The 14,447-nt window shown below is 34.2% G+C and overlaps 2 protein-coding genes across 2 annotated transcripts; both read right to left on the bottom strand.

The window, feature by feature from the left end:
* Positions 1-6,646: 6,646 nt before the first annotated feature.
* Positions 6,647-8,492, bottom strand: LOC111920055 (lamin-like protein). The gene is made up of 2 exons (XM_023915629.3): positions 8,238-8,492; positions 6,647-7,093 (listed from the first exon to the last, which is right to left on the bottom strand). The coding sequence occupies exons 1-2, from the start codon at positions 8,422-8,424 to the stop codon at positions 6,774-6,776; spliced, it is 507 nt and encodes a 168-aa protein (XP_023771397.1). The 5' UTR covers positions 8,425-8,492; the 3' UTR covers positions 6,647-6,773.
* A 2,407-nt stretch (positions 8,493-10,899) lies between these two features.
* Positions 10,900-12,898, bottom strand: LOC111920056 (chorismate mutase 1, chloroplastic). The gene is made up of 7 exons (XM_023915631.3): positions 12,614-12,898; positions 12,099-12,321; positions 11,942-12,028; positions 11,726-11,869; positions 11,547-11,639; positions 11,204-11,446; positions 10,900-11,125 (listed from the first exon to the last, which is right to left on the bottom strand). The coding sequence occupies exons 1-6, from the start codon at positions 12,790-12,792 to the stop codon at positions 11,219-11,221; spliced, it is 954 nt and encodes a 317-aa protein (XP_023771399.1). The 5' UTR covers positions 12,793-12,898; the 3' UTR covers positions 10,900-11,125; positions 11,204-11,218.
* Positions 12,899-14,447: the final 1,549 nt, after the last annotated feature.

The following is a 14,447-nucleotide window of genomic DNA, read 5'->3' as shown; positions in this document are numbered from 1 at the left end:
CTTTGGTAGCATCTCTCTCATGTGCCTGGTAGTCAATGATCTCCTCAGGAGTAGCAGACGACTCAAATTCCTTAAGCTCCTTGTCGAGGACATATTCCTTTTCCTCATACCGAGTGACCATCCTGATGTTCCCGATCCAATTCATAAAGTTGGATCCATCAAATATGACTCTCCCATAAAGGTTCATGAGAGAAAAGGAGCCGGTAGGTTTTGAGACAAAAGCAACATTGTTGGAAGACTGAATAGAAGAAAGAAAAGTTTAGATTAGATATAAAGATAGTCCTTAATAAGACACCCAAATGTAATATTAAGGCTAGGACCCAACACAATATTTTATAACTTAGAAGATGGATGTTGTAATCCAATCTATAAAATATTTGAAGGTAGGTGAATGACGATTCACCAATTTCCACCTTGAAAAACGAAATAAATGATTAGGTTTTAATTGGTTTTGAAACTCCTAGATTCTTTGAGATTCATTGAACTTTTCAATAGCATGTTTCAATCTTGAGTGTGCCCTTCAGGTTTTGTGACTGGGATGCCGAGGATCACAAAACAAGGTGTGAAGTAACCATGCAAATTAGTTGGTACCCTTAATGTTTATCACTCAATCGATGTGCCGGTTAACCACACGCGCTCCACCGACCTATGATAAACCTTAAGCCACCCTTTGCCTACCTTGTTAAGTCCATGTTAGTGTGCCGGTTAACCACACACGCTCCACTAATGACTTAAGCAAAGTGCAAAGTGTAATTTCATGGATTAGCACCTTATTCACGTTTTCCTAAAGTAACTAAGATTGGGAATTTATAAAAACATTTAGTTACTTTACATTCATCATACTTTTAATGAGGATTTAAAGTCCTTGTCCTACCCGTTCGACTAACGACCCTCCACCAGTCAAGGAAACGGTGGGTGAGAGTGGACACCCATTAAGCTGCCATTTTATAGGCAACAAACTTATACCTCCCCTTATAGACCGACTTTGTGAATGAGGCCTACTAAAGGTAAAACGACTTTGTTCTTATACATATATAATTATTATTAAACTTATAATATTATAAAGTATAAGGGTAGAATTTTAACTTCTAAAATTCTAGGGGTTGGAACTAAAGTTTTAAGGTGACTTTACATGTTCCAAAACTTGAGGGCGAGTTTTGTAACTTTCAAAACTTTTCATCTTTCATAACTTATGAGTTAATGGATTAATAAAATGAGAGACTTTTCACTTTATGTAACCTATGTGTTTAATAATGGACTTTTAAAAGAGTGACTTTTGGTAATCCATAACTTGAGGACAAATTATGGATTCCATTAAAACACATCAAAATCAAGAATTAAACTAACAAGCAAGTTACAAATAATTCCTATGATCTTCTAAACTCATAAGTTCATGAATGTTCATATCAACAATTTCAAGAATTATAAACAAACCATACAAAACTTGAAATTTGATAATGGCCATTGAAAATGGATTAGCATAACCATTACACCATCAAAAACAAATTTTATAACACTAAAACAGTTTAGGGTAATGTTTCTAGTCCATTTCCAGCAGCAAAACTCGAAAATCTACATTCTGGGGCTCCTACTCGTCGAGTGCACGAACCTACTCGACGAGTAGGATGAACTATCACATGGACTAGTCGAATCCCCCCATGGACTCAGCGGGTTCATGCTGCAGAATGCAGAAAACTTGATTTTTTTCAATAATTTGCATCAAGTATCAAGAAAACAAGCCTAGGCTCTGATACCATTGAAGGGTTTTGAACATTCTAACACTCCTAAGGTGTACATGCTGCCCTATAAACCTTGGATCTATGTTTTACTATGATACATGCAAATTTGATTTCCAAGGTTCTTAACCTATCTAGCATAGCATGGGGAACTTTTAAACATAAATGCTTGAAGAAGAACATACCTTTTGTTGTTTGAATTCCTTGAGAACCTTGTGAGCCTAGCACCTCAAGTGTGATGCCTCAAATGTTTCACACAACACCACAATACTTGGAATAACCTTGAGAGCAGTTCACTAACACCTCAAAATTAGCTAGCCCTCATTACATGCTTGTAATAGTGCCAATTTTGCTAGACAAGGGGTCTTTATATAGTTGTGACACAAGTAGGGTTACACCATGTAAACCCTAATTGCCATGACTTTCCATATTCCATGATCCATGGGTTTGTAACCTCCATGGACTATCCTTGGAGCACCTTATGGGTTTTAGCCCAATCCATACAAACCATGGATCATTAGCCCACTATACAAGAATAGATTATTTACACAATCAACCCCATATATTTAGTTAGTCTCTTTTTGATCACTTAATTAATTCCAAATTAATTCTTTGATCAATACTAATTAAATAATATTATTAATATATTAGAACTTATAATATATTAATAATCCTTAAGTGTCCTTTATCTCATTTATTCTATCCAAGTGTTGCAATGTCATGCAACCCTAATGAACCATGCTAATCGGGTCAAGTACATTCCAGAAATAGTTATGAACTTAGACATCTAATCCAACAAGTACAACAACTTCTTTGATGACCACATATGAGTCTGCTAATCGTTTCTTATGCAAACGGTATACCAGAGTTATTTCTCGACCGGTCATAATTTCAACCGGTTTCTTACACAGTTTGTTCCAAAGAGGACTCAGGCCAGCCATTCCTAGGGTTACCTCTTCTGGGTCTGCCCACTTAACATAGTTCTGAGCCAAGAGGTCAACAGTTTCTTGCTCTTCAGCGGATAAGTCAGGCAAAGCATCAGAACCCCTATCAGCAGTAGCATCATATGCCATGGGGCCCGAGAAAGCAGAAGAGTCAATAAAAAAATAACTCCTCTTTCCACCATTTGACAAAATTAGGAAGACCATCACAGAGTTATACCAAGTCATGACGAAGGGAAAGGAGACCCAATCACCATTAGACATGGTAATATAGAAATAACGAAACAAAGGGATAGTGTAACACCCGGATTCCCAGGTATTATTTTTATTCTTTTTATTTTTGGGTGATGTGAGGAGAATCGGCGAGTTGGAGTCTAAACTCGCCGAGTAGGATCGCGGTTTTGCACACGGGTTCGCGTCTGGACTCGGCGAGTCCACGCTGTTTAATGAAACCCTAATTTCCAGGGTTTGAGACCTATTTAAAGGGGCTTATGGCTGTCATTTGCGGCCACCAACCCCAGAGAGAAACCCTAAAGAGATCTTGAGCGTTTTGGGAGAGAGAGGAGGCCATTGTTAGCCTTTGAAGCTTTGTTTGGCAAGACAAAGGAGATTCTAGCCAAGAGGAGGCAAGGGAGGTGGACATCCTTCGAATTTGGAGCTCAGAGCATCATTTTGGAGGTATATTTTGGCTCCCTTTTCTGTTATTATGATGAACATGGGGGTTTAGGGTTTCTTGACCCCTTTGTTGGTTAGATTTGATGTCCATTTCGTCCCTATTTGTGATGAGGCTTGAAATAGGATCCATAGAGGTCCAGAGAAGCTTTATTCCTTAAGCTTTATGAGGATTCATGGGAGTTTTGACCAAGGGTTATGAGATATGGGGCTAAAACATCATATAGGAGCAAATAGATGTTGTTTGAGCACCAAGGTTTGGACTTTACGTGATTATCATACTTGGGGAGGCCAGATCTATGATTGTATGGAACAGATCTGACCTCAGAAGTGAGTTTGAGTTTATGCATGGCATGAACTCGCCGAGTCTGAAGAACAGACTCGGCGAGTAGCATGAAGTTTGTCCGTAACCACTCAGCGAGTGGTCTTGTCGAGTTGAGGGGACGACTCAGTGAGTCTGGGAGAGTCGGGAGGACTGAGTCAAGCCGGAACTCGCCGAGTTGTACTTGAGACTCGGTGAGTTGAGTCGTCGTGGCCCCGCGATTCATGCCAGGTGGAACTCATCGAGTCAGAGAAGTACTCGGCGTGTCAAGAGAGGATCCAAGAGAGTCAGTGGACATGTATAGACTCGCCGAGTCACCCTAGTGCACTCGCCGAGTCCGGTCAAAGTTGACCGTTGACCTTGTTGACCTTTAGGGTTGAGTGCAGTTGTATTTATGAGTGTATTACTTTGTGTGATTAGGCGGAGGCTAGATCACATTTATTCCGAGACAGATGTTTACCGAGACATCGAGGTGAGTCTTCTCACTATAGTTACCTAGAGTGATATATTGTGTAGACCAGAGGGTCTTATGTGTTATGTATGAGATTATGTGTTATGTGTTATGTGTATGTTGTATGTTGTTATAAACCGAACCGAAGGGTCAAACGATACAGACAGGGCCGGAGGGCCCAACGAGCTATGACGGGACCAGAGGGTCCAACGAGCTACGGGACTGGAGGGTCCCGCTGAGACACATCGACCGGAGGGTCGTATTATAGCCTTGAGTGGCGTATGTGTTGTATGTGGTATTTTGGGGAACTCACTAGGGATGAGCATCAGAACCGGGTACCCGCTTTCGGAACCGGAACCGCCTTGGAACTGCCGGTTCCAAAACTGGAACCGCCTTAAGCGGTTCCGGTTCCGGTTCCTAAAGTTACGGAACCGCCTTAAGTGGTTCCGGTTCCGGTTCTCATTTTTTAGGAACCGCTACCCGCTGGGTACCCGCCGGAACCGGTTTATATATATATATATATATATATATATATATATATATATATATATATATATATATATATATATATATATATATAGTATGAATATATGCGTGCGCTATTTTGACCGATTTAGAAAATATTGGTCCGATTTTTTCCGTTTTTGTTCCGAATTTATTTGATTCCGACCGAAATAAATTGTGGTTTTATTGAAAATTTTTAATAACGTTGATGTAACCGGGTTACCCGCTCCCGGAACCGGAACCGCCGGTTCCAGGACTGGTTCCAAAAATTGAAGAACTGCTTAGACCGGTTCCGGTTCCGGTTCTAACTTTCTAGGAACCGCCGGTTCCGGTTCTCGCCAAATGAGGCGGGTACCCGCCTACGCTCATCCCTAGAACTCACTAAGCATTTATGCTTACAGTTGTTGTGTGATGTGTTTCAGGTACCAGTGATGAGCGCGGGAAGGCGCCGACATGATCCTTACACACTTGAGGAGTTTATGTTTTGGATTCTGGGGAGATGTGATTTGTGATAAATACATTTGAAACAATACGTTGATGTTATTTTGTGAAAAATGATGGTTTTGAAAATGAAAAATTTGTTTTGAAAATTTACGTTGTTAATCGTCAGAGAGTTGTTCCGAGGCCCCTCCCCAGACAACTGGCTTACGAGTTTGTGATTGATTCTCGGTAATCCACTGTTAGAAGAAGTTACTCAACTTTGCTAATATGGAGGACGAAACCGGAGGCACATCAGCAGGCTTTACTATTTTTAATGTGTTAGTTTGTTTGCTCGCCAGGAGAGAGAGAGAGAGAGAGAGAGAGAGAGAGAGAGAGAGAGAGAGAGAGAGAGAGAGAGAGAGAGAGAGAGAGATTTTCTTTATTTATTTATGATAAAATAGTTATAAAAAAACATGAAAAATAAATATATTAACCGTATTTTAGTCTTTCCAATTTGTGGAGGGACAAAAAATGCAAGGAAACTTTGATAAAAAGGACTACCGATCCAAAAATTAACTAAATAGATCATTTCTTTTCATTGATGTCTACTTTAGCTATTAGATAAGTGATTGTTTTTCAAGATTGAATAAAGAAAAATGTTGCTTTTCTTGGTTTTATACGCCTACCATCTCCGAAAAGTTAACTTTTATCGAAAAGTGTGTGTGATTATGGTTTTGAAGTATGTTTCTATTACTCCTTAACTAATTTATAATATAAATTGTTCTACAATATATTTTAAACCATTTATTTTCATTTGGTTTGGAACTTCCTTTTTTGATGTTTGGATTTTATATTTTATGTTTGAAACTTTATATATTTATATTTGAAACTTTGGATTTTATTTTAACCTTAATATATGGTTTTCACGGTTTTCAAACTGAATCAAACCAAACCAACTTTTCACCCCTCGTATAAAGAAAACATAAACAAATTGTTGGTTACTCTTAGCCACTTCTTCACTTCTTGGATACAAGTCCAATAGATGTCTGTACATGATTAAGGGTCAAGGCCTGGGTTTTTATTTCGCCACTAGGTAATAAGTTGAATTTGAATCTAGGTATGAACCTTGTGTTGGACATGATTAAGGCCTGGTTTTGTGAACCTCGAGTACATGTTGATATAATCGCCTCCACATAAATAATCTAGTAGTATGAGGGTAAACTGTCTTAATCAATTCAAACTTGTCCATGACATTTCATTGTTATCTGGATTCCGTATAAAATAGCAAAATGTTTATAAAGTATACAAGTTAATATATAATAGATTTTGCTTTTGAAAAAAGGAACCTAAAGTTTCAATATGTCAATCTTGGGCTCTTGGCCACTATTTTTATATGAAAACCCTTAAACTATAAAAATGGGATTTGGGCCACTTAAGAAACGCTAAACAAGATTGAGAAAGAGCCAAAGAAAAATGTTACACAAACCATTTACAAATCAATATATATATATATATATATATATATATATATATATATATATATATATATATATATATATATATATATATATATACTTCGAATATTACAACATATTCCACAGAAGTGAAATTCAAGCATGATATAGTTTAAAATAAAAGTTAATTTCTTCTTTCACTTTAGCACATTACTGAACAATAAATTTTAACGAAAACCAAAATTACCATTTACCCATTCTGTAGGATTTCATTTAAGTATCCCAAATGGCAGCAACAGCGACCACCAAGGATATAAAAAGCTGGTTTTTAACAGCAGTAAATCTCGAGGAATGGCTTTTTACAGTTGCTGCTTGTGGTGGTGGCAAATTGATGACGTGTACATGTAGTTTCATGCCTCCATAGCAAAACCCTTTGCTGCTAATGAAGTAATAATCACGTGTCACATTGAGTGGCACCACATCTCTTCCTGCTCCCGTGGTGTAATTGTGAAGCGGGTGCTCAGCATTGCATGTTTCGTAGTTTGTTTTGTTGACTTCCAGTACATCGTTTTGGTTCCTGTCATACACAAAATCTATAACAGGAACCAAAACGAAGTATGTATTAGAAATCTTTTTTTTTTTTTTTTTTTATATAGTTAATTAGGAATGAAAGAATAAAAAGGTTGTTACTTATTTTAAAAACAATTCTGGAAACACCCTTTTCTAAATATTAAAGCCTCTTTGCAAGATGATGTCTTTATTGTGGGTCTCGTTATAAATTAAAAAAAAACAATAACTTGAGCCTAAGGCCATTTATACCAACCTCTCAAATAAAGGTCAACACCTTTTCTTTTCAAGTATGAAAGCCTATTTGCAAAGCCATATATATGACCATATCAGTAGTATTGTGGGTCTTACTACAAATGGAAAATATTATCCTTTAACATGATTGATTTATTATATAATTTATTAAATTGGTTTATTATCTTAATTTATAGATAGATTTGTATATTAGAAAAATAAATAACTTATGAGTAAATTGAATTTAAATTTAAGTTTTATATAATAATTTAATAACAATATTTTCATTATTAAGTTGTACATTTATCTTTGATTTCTAAAAAATGATACCCTTGTTTAATAAGTCTCCTTATTGTAAAAATGTAAATCTGAAACATAAATTTGTGCATACATGTTAGGAAAAGTAGAGAGTTAGAGCCGATTTAGAAGAGAAAAAATGATAGATTAATGTAATCTTAATGTTGTATTGAACTATTGATACTATTTAAAAGTTGTTTTTGAAATAAATTAAATATTCAATTATTTTGTTAATTAATTATACTAATGTTGATATTTTAATGAATTTTCTAAAGGATTAAATTTAAAAGAGTTATCAAGTTCCAAATCAACATTCTATAATCCGGAAATGAGCACAAGTATGGCGACAGCCGACAGAATGCTGTTAACATATCAATTACCTAACAAACACAGTAAATCAATCACTAATGCACTGAAATAATCATGATCACAAACATTACGTATTCGTTTATTTCAAATTATATACAATTAGTCCAAGAGAATAACACGAATTCTGCTGAATATCCAGCTTAATTAGCTTCAAAATTACTGATAAATGATAAATATATGCATGATGAAGGGGAACAGATAGTAATTAAGATATATCGAGAAGCATATAAGAGTAGATCTGAGTGTATTATATGCACATGTGTTACTTACAGAGCCAATCGCCGAGGTAGAAAGTTTGGTTTCCTGCCCAAAGAGTGTAGTTGACGTTGGAAGTCCAGCCCATATTTCCTCCGACGATGAATCGTTTGGCAGAGACATCCGGCAACATCACCATAACCACGGCGCAAAACAGCACTCCGACCGCCGTCGACCACCTGCTACTGCGGCTGATTCTCATTCTGCTTCCGTATGCGAAAGTACTGAGACTGACAAATTCGAGTTTCTTCCAGACCTCTCGTTTCTATTTATGCCACAAATTGAGTGTCAGAAATAGAAAGAATACTTTTCGGGTTGTCTTTCGGGTCATGGGCCAATGTAGCCCAAAAAGCAAATTTAAAGTTAAAACAGCAAATGGAAAACTAGTGGCAAAGTATCAAATTCAAAAGAGTATCAATATCAAGTAGGTGTAAATTGGCCTCAAAAAGTCAATTTCACAAAAACTCCATATAAATAATATTATATTGTGTCTATCGAGAAAAATAGTACTTCAAAATTGATTTATAACTAAAATAAATATATATAATAAAGTCTGAAAAAGCTTGTAATAAATGTATTAAAAAATAATAGTACAGTATCGAAGGAAGTACTAAAAATATGCATCCATTTATGTGGTTCATATTTACAACGGAATAAATATGTGTAAACAATTTTGGTAGGTTTTGAACCACCACATGATGTAAAGGACACATAATAAAATACTTATAATATACTTTGATGTATATTGAAAAATATATTTTGTTATATATATATATATATATATATATATATATATATATATATATATATATATATATATATATATATATATATATATATATATATATATATATAAGACTAGGTTATTTTGTTTTTTACATTTATTGTGTTAGAATGCACCAATAGAAATTTAGTAAATTAAATAATTATTTAATTAAATAATTATAGATATTAAATAATTTCCATAATTATATGTATATTAAATGATATTCATAATTATAATTTTCTTTTTATGGAAACTAGTTAAACCCGTCGTTAATGCCAGCAATAACATTCTTTCAGAATAAATTTGCATCTAGGTTTTTATATATGAGTTCGTACTTTGTTTCAAGATTTAACCACTTAAAATACAATAAAGTTGTATGAAATATGAAAATAAGAGTGTATTCTACTAGAATACACTCTCATTCTGCTGCAATACACTCTCATTCTTCTAGATATGAATTTATTCTGAAAGAATATTATTGTTGACATTAATGACGAATTTAATTAGTTTCCATAAAAATGAGTTATAAGTATGGATAACATTTAATATATATATATATATATATATATATATATATATATATATATATATATAATTAATACTAAATTTCTATTGGTGCATTCTAGCACACAATAGATGTGAAAAACATTTGAACCTACCTCTCTCTCTCTCTCTCTCTCTCTCTCTCTCTATATATATATATATATATATATATATATATATATATATATATATATATATATATATATATATATATATATATTTGTCTAATATTTGAAAAATAACTAAAACATCCATTGCTAGTTGCAAATAAATAGGTTCGTGGATCAAAGTAATATTTTAAGACTTAAGTCTTATTATTTTTTTTTTTTTGGAAAGGGAACTTCCCTAACGAGGGTTTCCGGGCCAGCTTTCGCGCACCGACTAATCCCCCGTTGCAAACATGAGGCTTTGCCTCATGCCATGGAGTCACTGCAGACGAACCTCCATGGCCACAAGGGCTTAGTAGTGCTAGGATTTGAACATGGATCAATAGGTTATCCACCATATCTTCCACATGCCTTACCAAATCACCATAACCCAAGTGGTTTGATAAGGCTTTTATTGGGTTTAGTAAAATGTCACGTCTAACCGATTCGAATCAAAACGTTTGATAACCCATCTATAGTCATCTGCAAACTGCAATAGATGTCTTTGATACCCACATATTAGCACCCTGACAAATTTGCACCACGAACCACCCCTTGTATCTTCCTTAAATACTCCATCATTGCGGATATAGATGCATCAACATTGCCACCACTAAAATCATCATATCGAGACATCTTACCTTCAATGAAATCGTCTTTCCTTACGACTCTATGACACCTAATAACCCTCCCTCACACACTTTCCTTGATTCTATAGACGAAACTAACACTTTCTGTAACCATTACCTTCACACCCACATGCCACACCGCATCCATATCATCTAAAACCCCTACTATGCCTTAGGGCATCCATAATACATTATATTTACTAGAGTTTAATAGATTGACACATCATCATTTTACTTACTATACAACTCTACATTAATTTTCCTACAATGCATTGAATTCAATAGAGTTCAATAGAATATATATTTAATAGTTATAATGTTTTTTTTTTCCCATTGGCCATTGAACTTCATATTCATTGAATGTCAAAATAACATATACATACCACATCATTCAACTCTCTCATTAAACTATGCATTAATAAGAAACACAATGCACTAATAAATTGTTTCCCAAAAGTATACTAAATAAAAAACATTATGTCAATAATTTCTCTTCATTTCAAATATGATATCTATGTGATATAGCAATATGTGTATGTTTAAACAATTACTAGGATTACATTAAATGAATCAAGAGTCAAACGTGGTGCTAATAAACAAAGAAAACCAACCATTTCATAACAATAAGAATCACATTAATGAAATCGTAAATTGCCATTCTTAATCGACCTAACCAACATAAATGATTTACAAACTTTAGAACCGGTATCCAACACATGCTTCAGTTTAAACATTTGTATAGTTTTCTACACAATGACGTTTACTAAATTACTATCTCTTTATTATTATCTCACCATCGTATATCCATAACTTTGATCCCTATAACACACAATAGACAACAGATATCATGTGGATTGAAACTTCCAGAAGCACCATGACATTGATCGTGTAAAATACCTTAAATTCCATGGTTCAATCAAGTCTTCTCAACAAATACTCGACCTGAACTTGTTTAGTCAAGGGCATAATCCAATCCCCATAAAGATCTGCAACTAAGCTTGGGTTTATTTTGTACACCGGCTCCGGTGAATCTTTCACGTCAACCACTTGCCCGTAAGTCTTCGCTTTTGTTTCTACCCTTTTCTTAATCGCCTCCTCCACAATCGGATATGTCAACAAATCCATCAGTTTCCCGCGATCCTGCACACATAATCAATAAATTCCATAAATTTGAAACCATTTTCATACAACGGAAAGCAATTGACGCGAAAGATTTGTACACAGATGAGAGAATCCTTACTTGTGTTTTAATGGCAGCTTCGTAATCATCTGGTGAAGCTCGAAACTTTGCTTCTGCTACAAATTTACCGTAGTGGATCCGTTTAGAGAGGGCCTGCGTATACAATTTCAGGAAATTAGAAGGTTTAGAGTCATTTGTGAATTGTGATGAAAAAGATGAGAAGTTGCACTGGTTATTACCTGCAAGCAAATGGTGTCGCAGGTTGCAGTTGATCCACAATTACCATCGTTTCCTTTCTTGACGAGTCTAGGAAGAAGATCTTTAAAATACATATCCCATATTTTGCGATTGATATTGATTGAATCTGCACTAGGATGCAACACCTATATATACATACATATCAAGAAACTGTCATCGTTTAGATCCTAAAACACGAATAAAGATGAAATTTTTACCTGTGGGTACTGCAATGGTGGCAACATAGGTTCAGGCAAGTCGTTAGGGAAAAAGGGATGCTCGTCAGGGTTCTTGTATCTCCCAACCTGTTTCGGAATCAGTCAGAAATTTTATCTTAATTCTTATATATAATCATTTGATTTTTCATAGACTTACCTTGGCATGAATCTTTTCGGTTTCTTGGACCATGAACTCGACCAATGAGCCCTGGAAACCATCCATGAAGAAAGCTTTGGGGTCGTATGTATCCTCATTGTAACAATATTGAGCTCTTTCCACAAGGCTAAATATAATGCTATCCTCTTGTCGAATTAGAGAACTTCTTATTCCGTCAAGAGTATAGATCTCACTTTCGTCTATTCTAGTCGGATTCTTCATTCTACACGAAAACAAAATCATATAAAACTAAAACTTGAAGGGAAGATTCATCGCATAATACATGATTTTCGCTACAAAGTGTCAAGTCATCTAAAACGGGTTTCGCTAGCTTAAAATCGAGGCATAAATCACAACTGCTTTTTGACACAACGGTGATCAAGTCTTGAAACAAACCATAGAAGAGTATAAGGCAATAAAGGATCTCGTAACACGAGCAGAGTAAAAAGTGATTTATATAAAACAAATTACAAAAAAATTAAATTTTTTTTTTGGGTCTTGGATTGGAAGGGTACCCGAGGGATGCAGAGGGCTGAATTGATTGGAATTGGGAGCCATTGTTTGGAAACCCTGAAATGGAAACCTGAAAGTTGCAATTTTTCCACATTGGAAGGGCAAACTTGGGAGATTTTGACGATGAAATGGCGGACATGGCAGGAAACAATTGGGATCCCAATAGCTTGGTGGCCTCCATTTTTGAGTTGAAAGAGACGAGAACTGAGAATAGGTGGCGAGGATGGAGAAAGAAAAATGTAGATTAAATCCACCCAATCAAGTATAAGAAAGTCTCAAGGGTTGGTGGGGTTTGAGGGTTAGGTAAGGAAGAGTGTAGGTAAAGCTGGCAGATGGTGGTTGTATTTTCTCCAAATGTATATGTTAACAAATACAAATATACATTGTGCTTCATGGAAAAAAATCTATAAATATATTATTATTATTATTATTTAAACTAAAAATACATATTATATAATATTAGATTGATAGCATAGATAAAAATAGTATTATTCCTTAGAACCTATCTTATAAATATTAAGGTAGATATCAGAAAAACAAATCTGTTTTTATTTGAAAACTCATTATCATTTTTTTAACAAAAAAAGCTAATGATAATTTGGTTTTTTTTATGTAAATCATTACTTAGAAATATTTACATATAATTTATGATCATTATAAAACATAAAAAGATTGGGTTGTTTTAGAGTGGACCGTTCTTGACTGTGATAAAAATGAATTGTGTTCTTGTAATTTAAGTATATATAACATGATATCCTAGGTAAATAAGTTTTCATAAAAAATTTATAAACTATGAGCGGTTTTTCTATTTTTTTTTTAATATCATGACATTTCAAGTAAAAAGTTGAACATATAAAGACTTTTTATCAAATCTGCACTAAATAGCATCTGAACTCTCTATGAACTTTTTTTTTGTAAGTCTATCTACAAAGAATTTCTTCAATGGGGACTTGTTTATTAACAAATTCTTATCCATACCATGTAGCTTGGGCTAATCACCTCTAACCAAAACCGGTCCAAACATATTTTAAATTAATAAAATAAAATAAGCACTCGATTTACTAAAATACATGACCAATACCCTTTATATATTATATGTATATGTTTGTATATTTTCTCAAATATCTAGGCCACTGTTGTATCCTTTAGTCATCGGGCCCTTGGCCTTAGTCTTATATATATATATATATATATATATATATATATATATATATATATATATATATATATATATATATATATATATATATATATATATATATATATATATATATATATATATATATATAGGGTTAAATTAGTTTGTTTTCACTATCTATTGTGTGCATGTATGACTGATTCTGGACCAATCATTTTAGTTATTTTAATAAAGTAATTAATGCATATTAATTGTTGAAGATATAATAGGTATTAATTACATCTTCAACATTTAATAAACATTAATTACTTTCTTAAAATAACTAAAATGATTGGTCCAGAATCAATCATACAGGCACACAATAGATATTGAAAACATTTGAACCTAACTCTATACATACATATATATATATATATATATATATATATATATATATATATATATATATATATATATATATATATATATATTGTTGGTGATTTTATATCATCAATATTATTTAAGTGTAATAGGATTAAATTTGTTGACCAAAAATGATCTTGTTGAATATTGAACATGTTAGGATGGTGTAGGAGTGCACACTTGTTCAAGTTTTTCAAGATTCAAAGTACATTGTTATTTAGGGGCGAAACCCCTAAACGAACGGGGGTCGGGGGTCGGGGGCAGCGCCTCTGGGAGCAGGGTCCTAGGGGCGGCAG

The sequence above is a fragment of the Lactuca sativa genome, chromosome 2 (genome assembly GCF_002870075.4).
Source record: "Lactuca sativa cultivar Salinas chromosome 2, Lsat_Salinas_v11, whole genome shotgun sequence".
Lineage (NCBI taxonomy): Eukaryota > Viridiplantae > Streptophyta > Magnoliopsida > Asterales > Asteraceae > Lactuca > Lactuca sativa.
The sequence above is the reverse complement of the archived record's forward strand: the minus strand, read 5'-3'. Positions and strand labels throughout refer to the sequence as shown.

Excerpts from the sequence above, each read along its gene's own strand:
- LOC111920055 (XM_023915629.3), bottom strand. The coding sequence starts at position 8,424 with ATGAGAATCAGCCGCAGTAGCAGGTGGTCGACGGCGGTCGGAGTGCTG. Across the intron at positions 7,094-8,237 it reads CTACCTCGGCGATTGGCTCT|ATTTTGTGTATGACAGGAAC; the intron begins GTAAGTAACACA and ends TTCCTGTTATAG.
- LOC111920056 (XM_023915631.3), bottom strand. The coding sequence starts at position 12,792 with ATGGAGGCCACCAAGCTATTGGGATCCCAATTGTTTCCTGCCATGTCC. Across the intron at positions 12,029-12,098 it reads CCGAAAAGATTCATGCCAAG|GTTGGGAGATACAAGAACCC; the intron begins GTAAGTCTATGA and ends ATTCCGAAACAG. Across the intron at positions 11,447-11,546 it reads AAGCTGCCATTAAAACACAA|GATCGCGGGAAACTGATGGA; the intron begins GTAAGGATTCTC and ends TTATGTGTGCAG.